This window comes from Colobus angolensis, unplaced genomic scaffold, assembly GCF_000951035.1.
Source record: "Colobus angolensis palliatus isolate OR3802 unplaced genomic scaffold, Cang.pa_1.0 Scaffold596, whole genome shotgun sequence".
Taxonomy (NCBI): domain Eukaryota; kingdom Metazoa; phylum Chordata; class Mammalia; order Primates; family Cercopithecidae; genus Colobus; species Colobus angolensis.
Window position 1 is genome coordinate 849547 of NW_012119554.1, and position 16429 is coordinate 865975.

General features: G+C 47.0%; 1 protein-coding gene across 1 annotated transcript; it reads right to left on the reverse strand.

Annotated features, from left to right (window-relative positions):
* Positions 1–2733: 2733 nt before the first annotated feature.
* On the reverse strand, positions 2734–9365 carry LOC105526540 (PRAME family member 5-like). Its single transcript, XM_011962559.1, has 4 exons — positions 9322–9365; positions 6251–6559; positions 5025–5606; positions 2734–3295 (listed from the first exon to the last, which is right to left on the reverse strand). Exons 2-4 carry the CDS (start codon positions 6535–6537, stop codon positions 2734–2736), a joined length of 1431 nt encoding a protein of 476 aa, XP_011817949.1. The 5' UTR covers positions 6538–6559; positions 9322–9365.
* Positions 9366–16429: the final 7064 nt, after the last annotated feature.

A 16429-nucleotide genomic window follows, 5' to 3' on the forward strand; every position in this document is an offset into this window, starting at 1 on the left:
GGATGGTCTCGATCTCCTGACCTCGTGATCTGCCCGTCTCGGCCTCCCAAAGTGCTGGGATTACAGGCTTGAGCCACCACGCCTGGCCTGTAAAATTTTTAAAGTACCATAAAATATAATCCTTGCAACACTAAATCACACCATCTAGTCTGATCTACCAGCACGTGGCACCCGAGACCTATGGACTGGAAATTTTGATCTTATTAGGAATGAATCCAGTCCTGAACTGCCCACCCTGCCCCCTTCTGGCTCCTGTGGCTCTGCTGTTTGGGCGAATCATGAATTGTGGTAGAGAGAAGAAGCTGAGCCCATTGCATGCCCTGGGTCCTTTTTGCCTCCTTGTTATCAGGAATAGGAGGTGAGATTGAAAGATGGAAAATGCTGGGACTTCTGAGAAGAGAAAAAAGAAGAAAATGTATTGATCTTACTGTATGCCAAGTCCTGTATGCTTACTGTATGCCATGCCAAGCCCTAAACATGAACCATCTTTTAGATCCTACCAGGGTCTCATAAGGTGGTGCACATCATCATCCTCATTTTATGGGGAACCTGAGGCTCTTGGCTAAGATCCCTGACAGCAACACCAGCCCCTGAATCCTCAGCAGGATCCTTCACTTGGGTGCCCGTTATGCAGGCTTCCTCAGCACAGGGAAGGTCACTCATCACCCCCAGGCACTTGATCGTTCTCCACTCTTCGATGATGTGAGATTCCAAAACACGCTGCACTAGTCTCTTCCTTGATAGGGAGAGAGGGGAGGTGTTACGAGAAAATCTCTCCTCAATCTGACCTAGCTCCCCAGAAAAATGTAACTTTTTAAACGTCAGATGGAAATATTTAAAAAGTATCACATGCCTGTATAGTTTTAGTATTTTACTTAAAGAGAATGTGGCTGTCTTTACTGGCTACAACCAGTTTAATTCAAGAAGGGCTGCTAGTCATCAGGGGAACAAGCAAGGGTTGGTCCCGCCCAGAAGCCCCAGCTAATACACAATATGGACATCCCCTTCCAAGGCAGCAGGAATAGAGTGGCTCCTTGTGCAGTGAAGCTGACCTTGATCAACTAAGGCTTCTGGAACCATGTGGAGACTCACAAGGAGTGGCCAGGGTCTCAGCATCTGGCGAGCAGTGAAAGACCCTGAGAAGAAGATGCTTTCCTTGTGGATTGGCTCACTGTTCTTGCCCACTAATGTTCCAGGCCCTGGGTGTCCACCAGTATTAACCCACTGAATAGCCACAGAAACTAACAAGGAGGTAACAGACCTAGTTATTTACTAAAGAAGTAAATAACTGGAGGAGGCCAAGCATCGTGGCCCACACCTATACTCCCTGCACTTTGGGAGGCCAAGGCAGGAGAATCATAAGCTTAGGAGTTCCAGATCAGCTCCGGGCAAGATAGCAAGACCTTGTCTCTGCTAAAAAAAATTATTCAGACGTGGTGACTCACACACCTGTAGTACTAGCTACTCAGGAGGCTGAGGTGGGAGGATCGCTTGAACCCAGGAGATTGAGGCTGCAGTGAGCTATGATTGTGCCACTGCAATCTAGCCTGGGTGACAGAGTGACACCTCTAAAAAACAAACAAAAAAAGAGCCAGATGCAGTGGCTCACACATGTAATCCCAGCGCTTTGGGAGGCCAAGTTGGGTGGATCACCTGAAGTCAGGAGTTTGAGACCAGCCTGACCAACATAGCGATGAAACCCTGTCTCTACTAAAAATGCAAAAATTAGCTGGGAATGGTGGCACAGGCCTGTAACCCCAGCTACTTGGAAGGCTGAGGCAGGAGAATCATTTAAACCCAAGGTGACCGTTGCAGTGAGCTGAGATGGCACCATTGCACTCCATACTCCAGCCTGGGCAACAAGAGTGAAACGGTCTCAAATAAAAGAATGGGGGGAACTGATTAAAATAACCAAATTTCACTTAAATGCCTTGATTTTCTGGGGCTGCATCTTTTTTTTTTTTTTTTTTTTTTTTTTTTTTTTTTTTTTTTTGAGACGGAGTCTCACTCTGTCGCCCAGGCTGGAGTGCAGTGGCACGATCTCAGCTCACTGCAACCTCCGCCTCCCAGGTTCAAACCATTCTCCTGCCTCAGCCTCCCGAGTAGCTGGGACTACAGGCGCCGCCACTTCACCTGGCTAGTTTTTTGTATTTTTTTTTTTAGTAGAGACGGGGTTTCACCGTGTTAGCCGGGATGGTCTCGATCTCCTGACCTTGTGATCCGCCCATCTCGGCCTCCCAAAGTGCTGGGATTACAGGCTTGAGCCACCGCGCCCGGCCCTGGGGCTGCATCTTATTGATTGGACAACTCAGTGCCTTTTTATTTTCCATCATTAACTGAAGATTCCTGAGGCTTAAACTGGAAAACAGGCTACTTGATAATAGAGGGCACCAGACAGTTTCCACTCAGTTTCCCTTTATTTGTGATTGTTTCTTTACAACCATCCATGCAAGAGTAACTCCCTTATGTATTCTCAAGCCTGAATTCCACTCTAGACATTCAGATTCCCATTTTCAACTCTACAGGACACAGGTCTCCAAAGTCCTGTCAAATCCAAGTCAACATTTCCCCCAAGTCCGGGCCCTGCCTGATCACCTTTCCTTTCCCATTTTCAGAGCCGGTGCCTGAAACGATGGGTTCTGGGCTCTCTTTAGGATGTACCTAAGACCTAGGTTTTCATTTCCAAGTGTCCAGAAGAAAGTGTTCAACTTAGCGAACCAAATCGGCAGGTATTCAACAGCAGCATTGATCTGCCTCCAGGTCATAAAATGACCTGTCGCCACAGTCAGGGAAGCAGTCAGTACAGAACAAGATTCTCTTGGGGTGCCTCATGTCCCTCACTCTCCCCATCAGCTCTGCCCTAAGTTGGTCAAATCTGCTCCGGCAGAGAGTACCGTCAGCATCATAACTCTCCCGCGGGGCAGGATACAGCTCCAGGCGTAAGTTGTTGAGTCTGATTGTGTGGCACAGAAGGTTCTCCAGGGTGGCCATGGAGACGTAATTTCTACGGAAGTTGAAGGTGATGAGCTCAAAGCAGTGGCTCAGGGCAGGCAGGATGGTGCTGACTTGGGAGTCTACGATGCCACAGTTATCTAAGTCCAGGTACTCAAGGGTGGCTGCAACTTTTTCTAGCAGAACTTGGAGAGGCACAAGACTGACATTGGCCAGTCTGATGCCCCTCAGGTCCAGGGTCTTCAGTTGACTGACACTCGGGCACTGGGACAGATGCCTCAAGTCTGATTCCAAAAGCACACAGTTAGTTATTGCGAGGATCTTTAATGAGGTCTTCAGACAGCTGGGGAGACAGAGAGCAAGAAGTTAGTTCTGGGGAATTGTAGGGTTGAGTGGAGGGTGGTGGGGAATGACATCAAGGTGATGGACGGAGACCATTTTGCCCAAGCCTAGGGTCTTTCTGATTGTCTGATGGTCAACACTTAGGATGCTGCGCAATGAAGAGCTTTGCCACTGAGATCAATTCCACTTTAGGCCCAGCGCAGTAACTCACACCTGTAATCCCAGAACTTTGGGAGGCTGAGACTGGTGGATTACTTGAGATTAGGAGTTTGAGACCAGCCTGGTGATCATGGCAAAACCCTTTCTCTACTAAAAATGCAAAAATGAGCCAGGTGTGATGGTGGGCACCTGTAATTCTAGCTACTTGGGAGGCTGAGGCAGGAGAATCGCTTGAACCCAGGAGGTGGAGGTTGCTGTGAGCTGAGATCATGCCATTGTACTCCAGCCTGGGTGACAGAGCGAGACTCTGTATCAAAAAAAAAAAAAAAAAAAAAAAGAGAGAAAAAAAAAGATTCCGTTTGAGGCTGAGTCTTTTCACCATCATTTATAGGAATGGATCAAGTTCACAGAATCCCTAAAGCCTCCTTTTCTCATCTGTCAGGCAGAAAAACCGCATCTCTGGGCCACACGAGCTCAGCGGAGACACAGGCAGAAGGGACAAACCCAGACAGGATCCTGCAACATCAGCTGGGGTGGGCAGGCTGCAGGCGTCCCTGACATGCCTGTATCACCATCAAACCATATATCTCTTTCACCACTCTTTGTGCCTGCTCCCTGACCTCTGTTTCAGAATCATGCATTTCCTAGGTAATTAATTTACCTGGATCTCAAAACAACCTATTACAACAGGGATAGAGATGGGATCACTCGTGTTACCAAGCTGTGAGGCACAGAGCTGATGTTCTGAAATGTGCAGGTTTGCTGAGCATCCCCCTCTTCGGTGCCCACTTCACTTCCCCACTTCCCATCATCTTCTTAACAATTATCTCGGTGGCTCATGCTTATAATCCCAGCCTTTGGGAGGCCGAGGCGGGTGGATCACGTGAGGTCAAGAGTTTGAGAATAGTCTGGCCAACATGGTGAAACCCTGTCTGTACTTAAAATATAAAAATTAGCCAGGTGCGGTGGCTCACGCCTATAATTTCAGGTATTCAGGAGACTGAGGCAGGAGAATCGCTTGAACCCGGGAGGCGGGGGTTGCAGGGAGCTGAGATGTCACAAATGCACTCTAGCCTGGACGATCAAAGTGAAACTCCATCTCGAAAATAAATTATCTTGTTTGGTTTTATTTTAATTCATTTCTGACAAGGGTCTTGCTACATTATACAGACTGGTCTTAAACTCCTAGGCTGAAGTTATCCTCTTGCCTCGGACTCCCAACGTGCTAGGATTACAGGCATGAGCCACCATCCCTGGCCTATTTTTCATCATCTTATCCTCAGGAAGAATTCAGAAGGACACCCTCACCAGATCTGAACCCTCCAGCAGCTGGCTTCCTAGCATGGCAGCCTCTCTATAGCATCTACCCCAGCTGATTCCTCTGCCTTTATTGGGATGGTTGTGTAATACCCATTTCAGAACAGAGACACCAAGAGGACAATACATGGACATTCTAGTGTCCCCTTCACTGCTACATCTTCATGGGCTGGCTCACAGTAGATGCCCACTAGCGTTTACTGTAACATAGGCTCTGCTGTGGTCTGCAGAGAAAGTTCACCACCCTCCCTCACCTGAGCAGCTGGTCCAGGTGGCCTTCGAGGAAAGTAACAGAGTTCATATAAAGCTTTTGGAGGTAGCGCAGCTTGAGGAACTGAGAGGTGAACTGGGTAACAATCTGCTTCCTCTGCTCTGCTGAAACGTAGCGAGAGACATCCACGTGGCAGAGAATGAGCTTGCGAAGATTCCCCATCTGGCCCAGGTATGGGGTAAACTGTGCCAGGATGGGCAGTATCCATGTGCAATTCACTTCCACCTCCTGGATACAGTCCAGGTTCACCATTTTCAGGATGTTTCTGATATTGTGGAAAGGCATTCCCAAAATTCTCAGCTTCTTACAGCACAGGTGTAGTAAACCTTCCCTCTGCTTGACCCACAGAAGGAGGCAGGTGAGGTATTCATCCAGAGTCCTGGTCTGGAGCCACAGGTCTATGAACACAGTGAAGGGCTGCTGTCCTCCCATGCTTGGACAGTCCTGCACTGGTTTTCTGTTCCTCATGGCACTGGGGAAGCACCCATGGGCCATGGATTCAGACCAAACAATCCAGAAGTTCTCACTGACATCCTGTAAATCCAGCACTTGAAGCTTCCACTGCCTGTGGGAAAATAGAGGCGAGGCTGAGAATGTAAGGACTCACTTCCGAACTTATACTCCATATCCTGGATAGCAGCTACTCCCCTCCCTGCTTCTTCTCCCTCTCTCTGACTCTTTTCCATCCTGTTTTCCCCCGGATCCTGCCCACTTCCACATTTTTTTTTTTTTTTTTTTTTTAGGTGAAGTCTTCCTCTTTTGCCCAGGCTGGAGTGCAGTGGTGCGATCTCGGCTCACTGCAACCTCCACTTTCCCAGTTCAAACAGTTCTCCTGCCTCAACCTCGCACATAGCTGGGATTACAGGAACCTGCCACCATGCCCAGCTAATTTTTGTATTTTTAGTAGAGTCGGGGTTTACCATGTTGGACACGCTGGTCTCAAACTCTTGACCTCAGCCTTCCAATGTGCTGGGATTATGTTATGAGCCACTGTGCCCAGCCTAGTCCTCACTTTTTGTGGTGCCTTTCAGTGCCATTAGAGGAGAGGTTCCTGTGACCTCCATGGACCCCGGGTGGTGAGCAGGCCTTTCCCTGAGGAGCTGGGCAATGGCCAAGCTCCTCCCCTTGGGCGTCCCCACTCCTCATGACCCAGCTGTTCCTTCTCTGGATACCTGGGCCCTCCACACCAGCCCACCCGGGTCATCTCACCTGAGACGAACTCCCTGGGTAAGCAGTGCATCAAGCCCACCGAGCACAGCTTTGAAGGTCTCCAGACAACCCATCTTTATCAGAGGCCTCAGAGGGAGGCGGCGGAAGGGCCAGGCCTGCACCATCAGCTTCAGGACCTCACAGCGTCTCCTGCTGAAGGCCTCCATGAACAGAGGGGGAAAAAGTTCCGTGGGCAGCTCCTCCAGGGCGGAGATGGCCAAGGCTTGGTTCCTCAGCAGGCTCCGCCCCGCCAGCTCCAGAAGTCTGGGTGGAGCCCGGACGCTCATCTTCACCAATCTGCAAGGAAAAGTTCCACAGGACAAGTCCAGAGAAAAGGCATTACTCTCAGGCCAAGCCCATGCAATCTCATCTTCTCCCAGGGCCAAAGTCACTGCTTTGGCAATAGTGAAAGAGTCCTCAGTTTACTCCAATTCTCTGTATTCAGTGGCCATAAAGCCAGTGTTCTGCCTCTGCTGCATCAGCATGAGCTTTTCGCAAGCAGTGAGGAGACAGGACCCGCACTAGCCCTTCCTCTCTATCCGGTGCTCCATCCAGTGAGTAGTGAGTATGGAGGAGCCTGAAAACTAACCCCTCCCACCTTTGGGGGAAATTTCTAATTACTCAAGTTTCTAAAACATTGGGAATGGGAGGGTCACAAGCCTACATGCCTACATTCTCAGTGCCTACAAATAAGCTGATTGGGAACATTCATGGGACATCCCTAGAATGGGTTCTGTTTGTTTTCTTTTCATTATTTAAGCTTTCTTTCTCTTTCTCTCTCTTTCTTCTTTCCTTCTTTCCCTCTCTCCCTCCCTTCTTTCTTTCTCCCCCCCCCTTTCCTGCTTGTCTTCTTCCCATCCCTCCCTCTCTTCCCTCTCATTCTCTCTCTCTATCTCCCTCTCTCTTTCTGACAGGGTCTTGCTCTGTCACACAGCCTGCAGTGCAGTGGTGGGGTCTCGGCTCAGTGCAGCCTTGACCTCCCAGGCTCAAAGGATTCTTCCACCTCAGCCTCCCAAGTAGCTGGGCCCACAGGTATGCATCACCACACCCAGATAATCTTATTTTTTGACTTTTTGTAAAGACAGTGGTTTTCACTATGTTGTCCAAGCTGGTCTTGAACTCCTAGACTCAAGCAATCCACCCGCCTTGGCCTCCCAAAGTACTTGGATTACAGGTGTGAGCCTCCACCCCAGCGTCGTTATTGAAAATTTCAGTGAGAAACTTTGAAAGCTATGTGACACTGTTATGCATCATTTACAAGACAGATGTTTCCAATACACACCTCTTATGCATATTAAAAATGAACCACTTTGGCTGGGCACAGTGACTCACACCTGTAATCTCAGCATTTTGGGAGGCTGAGGCAGGTGGATCACCTGAGGTCGGGAGTTCAAGACCAGCCTGGCCAACATGGTAAAACCCTACCTCTACTAAGATTGCAAAAATTAACCAGATGCAGTGGTCTGCTCCTGTATTCCAAGCTACTAGGGAGGCTGAGGCAGGAGGATCGCTTGAACCCAGGAGGCAGAAGTTGCAGTGAGCTGAGATTACACCACTGCACTCCAGTCTGGGAAATAGGCTTGATTCCAAAAGAGAGAGAGACAGAGAACTACATTTGATTAGACTTCTTAAGCTCCACCCAGTTAATCCTGATTGGATTTTTGGCTTTTTTCCAGATTAACTGATCTAATTAGTTATTCATCCATCAAAATGAAAGATTCATGGATAGGGTAAAAGACCAGGACCCATTCACTGATTCACTCCACAAACATGGAGCTTTGCTAACATGTGTCTTTCATAGTCCTGAGTGTGAGATAGGGAAGGGTTGAATCTCTTCCTGACATTAGACAGAAAGAAAAAACTTGAAAGTATCTTTGTTGAGGGATCCTTGGCCACATCAAATTTATCAAAATATTTCAGAGTTAAAACAGTTTTACAAAGACAGAGATGACAGTCTCTAAGAAAACACAGTAGAAGTCTTCATGTATTCAATGATCACCTGGGTGGCATAATTTTTTTTTTGGTGTAGGGTGATCTGAGTCTCACTTTGTCGCCCAGGCTGGAGTGCAGTGGCATCAACTCGACTCACTGTAACCTCTGCCTTGGAGATTCAAGCAATTCTCATACTTCAACCTTCCACATAGCTGGGATTAAAGGTATGCACCCCCACACCCATGTCTCCATTTGGGTGGAAGAGGATGTGATTGGTTTAAAATTAAAGTCAAAGATCCTGTTTGGTTAAGATTTTCTTTCTGTTTTTGCTTTTGTTTTTTGGACAGGATCTCACTCTGTTGCCCAGGCTGGAGTACAGTAGTGGTGTGAGCATGGCTCACTGCAACCTCAACCTTCTGGGCTCAAATGATTCTCCCACACCAGCCACCCAAATGTCTGGGACTACAGATGCATGCCACCATGCCTGGCTAATTAAAAAAAAAAAAAATTGTAGAGGCTGAGCACCAGTGGCTCACGGCTGTAATCCCAGCACTTTGGGAGGCCGAGGCAGGTGTTCGGGTCAGGAGTTCAAGACCAACCTGGCCAGCACGGTGAAACCCCACCTCTACTAAAAATACAATAATTAGCCAGGTATGGTGGCAGATGGCTGTAATACCAGCTTCTCAGGATGGAGGCTGGAGGCATGAGAGTTGCTCGAACCTGGGAATTAGAGGTTGCAGTGAGTTGAGATCCTGCCACTGCACTCCAGTCTGGGCAACACAGCGAGACTCCATCCCCCCACCCTCAAAAAAAAATTGTGTAGAGAGTTTTTGCCATGTTGCCCAGGTTGGTCTCAAACCCCTAGGCTAAAATGATCCTCCCACCTTGGCCTCCCAACTGTTGGGAGGCAGGAGTCAATGCTCCCTTCAAGAATTTTGAAATGACATGAACCAAAGCACAAATTTTTTGAAATAAAGACAAAACTGCGTTTAGAGGAAAAAATACAAAGCTTCAAATTGTTCATAAGAAAAAAAAAAGAGAGGATATAGCTCTGTGCCATCGTAGGCTGCACTGTCGCCATCCCAGTCCGCCTGACTGTAGGTCAGATGGGAGTGTCCTTACAGAAATTAGGCACTTACCAGATGTGGACTGAGTTTGCAGGGTGCTCAGACCTCAGGAAGAACCAAGCAGTAACTCCAGGCTTGAAGACTTTGGGTCTCTCCTGTGGGTCTTTAGAAGCTTTTATTGACCTTTCTCATCACAACTCCCACCCACGCCCCTCCACGTATCCACTGCTAGCTTCCAGTCAAAAAGTGATATCTGATTGGATTTCTGAAGCTCCACCCAGTTAATCCTGATTGTGTTTTTGGCTTTCCCCAGATTAATGGATTGAATCAGATATCCATTCATATCAGATATCCATATTCATTTCATGAATCAAGAAATTGACAGTGCTAGGGGTAGGGTGGAAGTCAAGAATTCATTCATTCCATGCCAGGCAAGGTGGCTCATGCCTGTAATCCCAGCAGTTTGGAAGGACAAGGCAGGTAGAACACCCGAGGTCAGGAGTTCAAGACCAGCCAGGTCAAAAAGGTGCAATCCCGTCTCTACAAAAATACAAAAATTAGCCGGGCATGGTGGTAGGTGACTGAAACCCAGTTACTCGGGAGGCTGAGGTAAGAGGATCACTTGTATCCAGAAAGCAATGGTTGCAAAATTGCGCCACTGCACTCCAGTCTGGGAGACCGAGGGAGATTCTGTCAAAAAAAAAAAAATCATTCATTCATGAACTCCAAAAACACTGATGGAATTTTACTAATATGTGACCTTCATAGTCCTGAATGTGAGGCAGGGAAGGATTTCATCTGCTCCGGACATTAGACAGAAAAATAAAATCTGAAAGTAGTGTTGTTGGGAGATCTTTGGCCACATTAAAATTATAAAAATGGTTTATACTTAAAAAAGCTTTATAAAAACAGAGGAGTCCTCCCTACAAAATCAGAATAAAAATTTTCATGTATCAAATGATCTTGTGGGTTTTATATCACCTAAGGTAGCAGATTATATGCTCATTCTGGTGGAAGAGAGGTGCCACTGAGGGCGGGAGTGGTCTCAGGGCTGAGGTTAAAGCTTCTCTGGAAGAAATTAAAACTACACCTATAAACTTTAAAATGTAATCAGTGAAGAAGGGAGGGGGAGAAACAAAAATAAACCCTGCTTGCAGGGCATTCAGCATTCATCATGAGGTCAGCTTGCTCTCTGACCTGCTTCCTCATGGTTGCTGGCAGCCTAGTGTCCCAAAATTATGTAGACCTTAGATTATAGTTCCCCTTGACTGCCACATAAGGCTCACTGCAACTTCCGCCTCCTCGGTTGAAACGATCCTCCTGCCTCAGCCTCCTGAGGAGCTGGGATTACAGGCACACGCCACCATGCTGGGCTAATTTTTGTGTTTTTAGTAGAAATGGGGTTTCACCATGTTGGTCAGGCTGGTCTCAAACTCCTGACCTCAGGATACACAGATATTTTTATTGTGTCTTTTAGGGCTGACATCACTGTCTTCTTAAAACTGTTTTAACTCAGAAACGTTTTGAGACTTTCGAGGTGGCCAAAGGTCCTCCGATAAAAATACCATATTTTTTTTCTCTAATGTCAGGAACAGATTAAACCCTTCCCTGTATCACTGTGGCAGTCACATATTAGTCACACTTTACAGTGTTTGTGGAATAAATGAATAAGTTTTAGATTTTCACCCTATTATTAATTCTTTCGCTTTCATAAATGTCTATCTAACTTAATCACTCAGTAAGAAGAATGTAGAAAACTCAATCAGTATTAACTGAGTGGAACTTCAGGATCTAGTGGGATGTCATTTTCGGATTGGAAGTTGGTCATTGAGAAGGGGGTTGCAGTGAGAAAGGTCAATGAAAGCTCCAGAAGATGCACAAAAGAGCCCCATGCTCCAGCACCTGGAGCTACTGCTTGGTTCTCAGAGAGGTCCCAGCACCCTGCAAAGTGAGTCCAGATCTGGTAAGTCACCCCCTTCTTAGGGGAATGCCCGTCTGATCTCCAGCCAGCCAGTCTGGGGGGCAGTGATGTGCTGCCCAAGCTGACCCAGAGAAATTTCTTGTCTGTTCTTTTAGATGAACAGTTGTAGGCTTTTATTTTTCTTCTAAACGTAGTTTTGTCTTCATCCCTTGAATTTTGATTTTTGTTTGGCTTTTGTCCTTTCAAAATTCTCAAGAAAGCAGTTAAAAAAAAAGATTTTAAAAACTTACAATTGGTTAAATTTTTATTTCCTGATATTTGAAATTATTGGTTTTTGTGTCCTTACATTAGAGTCCACAGATTGGTGGAATTCCAATGTACAAGTTAGGCTTTTGCTTTTACTAAAAACCTTAAAGATATTCCAGGCCGGGCGTGGTGGCTCGCGCCTGTAATCCCAGCACTTTGGGATTACAAAGTGAGGCGGGCGGATCATGAGGTCAGGAGATCGAGACCATCCTGGCTAACAGGGTGAAACCCCATCTCTACTAAAAATACAAAAAAAAATTAGCCTGGCGTGGTGGCAGGCGCCTGTAGTCCCAGCTACTCGGGAGGCTGAGGCAGGAAAACGGTGTGAACCCAGGAGGCGAAGCTTGTAGTGACCCGAGATAGCACCACCGCACTCCAGCCTGGGTGACAGAGCAAGACTCCATCTCAAAAAAAAAAAAAAAGATATTCCCTAGACCATTCTCAAGCATGATGGAGTCTTTGTTCTGAACATGGGTTCCGTTTCTTTCCTGAGACTCCATCCCAAAGTGGGTAATTGTGAGTCTGTGTAAGAGATCTGCACTGCAATCTTCATTCGTGTTTTTATCCCTAACTTCCAAAAGCTCTAGAAGACTGTCATAGAGCTTTTGCAATTTCTTGTTAAAATTTTTCAAAATTAAAAATAGTGGCATCAATGTTATGAAGTCCCTAAAGTCTACCGAAGCATTGTAATTGTGGGAACTGAGAATGTAGGCTTTGTGGGGCCACATGACAGTCTCATTCTTATTGTTTCAGGGTTTTCAGTGACAAGAAATGTTCCCTCAAGAAAGTGGAGCATAGCTCTCAGGATCCTTAGTGACACTTCCCAGTGGTACTGAGATTTTGTGTAGCAAGAGATGAAAATTAATGAGCCAGTGGTCACCTTGTCCCCTCCTCAGTGTTTGAAAGACATTCTGGTAAGAGCAGGAGCAGAATAATGGATTCGTGTCCACCAAGTGCAGAGTGGAATCGGGGCGAGGTGAGGACTTTTCCACCTCTACCAGAGCATTGCCATTGGCTCTAGGAGCTGATGAAGTGATGTGATTGCCATTTCTCTGGGTTCGTCCTCCAGATTTTTTTTTTTTTTGCATGTCCATCAGGATGAGCCTCTGGGCCTACCAAGACACCTGGAGCTGGCGGGGCAGGCCTTGGCCATCTCAGCCCTGCAGTGGCTGCCCAGGGAGCTCTTCCCCCTACTGGTCATGGAGGTCTTCACCAGGAGACGCTGCGAGACCCTGAACATGATGGTGCAGGCCTGGCCGTTAACCTGCCTTCCTCTGGGATCGCTGATGAAAACAATTCACCTGAAGACATTGTGAGCGATGCTGGATGGGCTGGATGCACTGCTGGCTGGGAAGGTTCACTCCAGATGAGGTGACCCAGGTGGAGGGCATAGGTGTCAAAGAAAGTGACAGCTGGGTGAGGAGGAGAGGGGGGCCTATGGGTGGCCCAGAGGCTTCTGATGGGGCTGAAGAGAAAGCTCAGGGATGCCTTGGGCGTTACCTGGCACCTCAGGGACAGGACTACTCATTATGCAGGGTCCACTGAGGCAACAGGACCTTCTCTCCTAGTGGCACTGAGTACCAGGCAGAATCCAAGGGGTAAGGAGGATGAAGTAAAGTCAGAGAGAGGGAAAAGCAGAAAGGAGGGTAGAACCTAATGTCTGGAATGTAGATAAAACCTCAGATCTGATGGGTGTGGTGGCTCACACCTGTAATCCCAGCACTTCAGGAGGCTAAGGAGGGTGGATCGCTTGAGGTCAAGAGTTTGAGACCAGCTTGGCCAACATGGTGAAACCCCATCTCTACCAAAAATACAAAAATCAGTCAGGCGTGGTAGTGAGCTCCTGTAATCCCAGCAACTCAGGAGGCAGAGGTGGGAGAATCACTTGAACCTGGGAGGTTGATGCTCCAGTAAGCCAAAATCATGCCACTGCATTCCAGGCTGAGTGACAGTTCAAGGCCCCATCTCAAATAAATAAATAAATAAATAAATAAATAAACTCAATCTAGACAAAAGACTTTCAGTCCTGACATCTAGATACCCACAAAATAACCACCATGTTTTCTATTGTCTTGGTTCCTTTCCAGGGTCCCGTTAGAACACCTAGTCCCATTCTGCTCAGTCCCCACCTCACTTTGTCATTTTGTCCTGATTTCCTTCACTGAAGCCTTGACTTAGTCTTGAGATTGATCACACCCTCAGCGGTTCTTGTTTTCTACCTGAATGTGCATATGATCTGCTATGTCAGACAGCATAAAGCCCAGGTGACCATTCAATTTATACAGCTTTTTATTAGGCTTTCTTAGGAATGACATCACTGTCTTCTTCAAGCTGTTTTAATTCTGAAACATTTTGATAATTTTTGATAATCCAGAGTGGAATAAAGAAGAAGAAATTCATATTCAGATAAACTATGTGAAATTTCGGACAATGACCAAAAAAAAAAAGTCTTAAGTGTGCCAGATAGAACAAGCAAATGTCCTATGACGGAATAACTTTATGACTGACAGTTGACTTCTCAACCTCAACAATGGAAGTCCCAATCACATGAAATCATAATATCAAATTTCCAACCATATTTTTGAAATTCTTCAATCCCAAATTTAGCAAAAGTCCTTCAAGAATGAGGTAGAATAAAAGACTTTCATGATAATGATTGAGAGAGTTCATAAATTTTAGTGCCATTAAAAAGTCACATGATCAAAAAGATCTGAGATTTCAAAAGGAACCGTAAGTAAAGAAATTAGAAATATGTTGCTATTGTAACCAACCTTCAACTGTATAAAAGAGAAATAATGATGACAGACTGGGCGCAGTGGCTAACGTCTCTAATCTCAGCACTTTGTGAGGCTGAGTTGGGTGGGTGGGTGTCTTGAGGTCAGGAGTTCGAAACCAGCCTGGCCAACGTAGTGAAACCCCGTCTCTACTAAACATGAAAAAATTAGCTGGGTGTGATGGCATGTGCCTATAATCCTAGCTACTTGTGAGGCTGAGGCAAGAGAAGTGCTTGAACCCAGGAGGCAGAGGTTGCCATGAGCTGAGACCACACTGCCACTCTCCAGCCTGGCACACACCTGTAGTCCCAGCTATTTGGGAGGCTGAGGTGGGAGGATCACTTGAGCCAGGAGGCGGAGGTTGCAGTGAGCTACACATGGCCTCATTTTTAAATCTAAATAAATCAACATACAGAAATCTCAAAAATAAAATCGTATCCCAAGGAAACGTTGAAGAAGATTATGTACAGAATGGCATTTAGGTAAAATTTACTAACATCCAATATAGTATCTGTCAATTAGGGACACATGTATGAAGAATATCATTAAAATATGCTTGATAAAGTTATATAATTAATTCAAGAAAGTGGTTACCCATGAGCAAGAGGGAGGATGAATTCTTCAGCAATGGGAAGAGGGTTGGTTACCCTGGAGGAATCACGTGTATCTATAAAGTTGTAATAGGTTTAAAAATATCCAAAAATAAAATGGAAAATGTTACTATTGTATGTGATCCGCCCATCTCGGCCTCCCAAAGTGCTGGGATTACAGGCTTGAGCCACCATGCCCGGCCTCACTGGCCTCTTTAATTAGAGGAGACAGAGGGGGCCAGGACCAACCCTCCGGCCTATGCTTCCAGGAACACTTCTCTCTCTTTCCATGTGTGTGCCTGAGAGGGTTCCTGGTCCTCAGGTCCTCATCCATCTCCATTGGCTCTTCTTTTTTTTTTTGAGACGGAGTCTTGCTCTGTCACCTGGGCTGGAGTGCAGTGGCTGGATCTCAGCTCACTGCAAGCTCCGCCTCCCGGGTTTACGCCATTCTCCTGCTTCAGCCTCCCCGAGTAGCTGGGACTACAGATATGTATCACCATACCTGGCTAATTTTTGTATTTTTAGTAGAGACAGGGTTTTACCATGTTGGCCAGGCTGGTCTTGCGTCTCGGCCTCCCAAAGTGCTGGGATTACAGGCTTGAGCCACCGCGCCCAGCCTCCATTGGCTCTTCTACAGATGATGCATCTACTGTACATCTACAGGTCACCCAGTGTAGAAAGAAATTCAAGAACCCACATGGGGCCACATAGAGTGAGGCTGCCTCCAGACAGGCACAGGAACCCCAAGCCTCTTAGCCACTGCCAGAGCCTGAGAGTGGGGCAGTCACATGGAGACAAATGCATGGGGCATTAGAAGAGGCTGGGTTGGAGGGAGCAGAGGAGGGCATGGATGGAAAGATGGAAGGCAGGAGTCCCTGGAAGCTTCAGAGCCACAGGCACTTGGGAGGGGAGAAGGCATCATGGAGAGAAAGGTCAGAGCTCCTTCCATGCCCTGAGGTCACAGTGGGTTTCCCTCTCTCCCAGCTCCTCCCTGGGCTCTTGTGTCGGTGAGTCAGGGCTGGCTCAGCTGGGGATCTTTGGTGAGTGGGAAGGACATAGGGCACTCAAGGTCTCAAGTTCAACTTTTAACATGATCCTCAAATGAGGGGTTTCACCCAGTGGTCTCCTGTCCACAGACCCCATGTCTTCTTGCTGGACTCCTGGGGGAGTTGCCCAGCCAGGGAAATGAGATGTTTTACTTTTCACTGCCAAATGAAAAACCATCTTAATCTATGTGAGGCCAGCTCCATCCTGGAGAGTTGTGACTTTCTAAGTGCTCCCACCACACACACATATATGTACATACCATGAGGTCATTGCAGTGATGCCCCCTGGGCCTGGGGTCCTCTCATAGAACCCAGCTGATAAAAGCCTCCCTTCTACTCACCTCAGACCTAGAGACATCAGTTGCTTCCTGCCCCATTCACCCAGCATTTTTGCTAGAGTGGAAACCAACTGAGAACCCAAATAAATGAACACAGTCTCTAACTCATGGGCTTAGGGGGAACACAGAGAGAATGAGAAGACCAGTGTTGAAAGTGGCAGATGAGGCTAGAGAAGTGCAGCCTGAGGCAGGGGTGGCCCAGGGG

Bases quoted from the DNA above. Each gene is read 5' to 3' on its own strand.
- LOC105526540 (XM_011962559.1), bottom strand. From the start codon at position 6,537: ATGAGCGTCCGGGCTCCACCCAGACTTCTGGAGCTGGCGGGGCGGAGC. The intron at 5,607-6,250 runs GTGAGATGACCC...ATTTTCCCACAG, and splicing joins ACCCAGGGAGTTCGTCTCAG to GCAGTGGAAGCTTCAAGTGC. The intron at 3,296-5,024 runs GTGAGGGAGGGT...CTGTCTCCCCAG, and splicing joins CACCTGGACCAGCTGCTCAG to CTGTCTGAAGACCTCATTAA.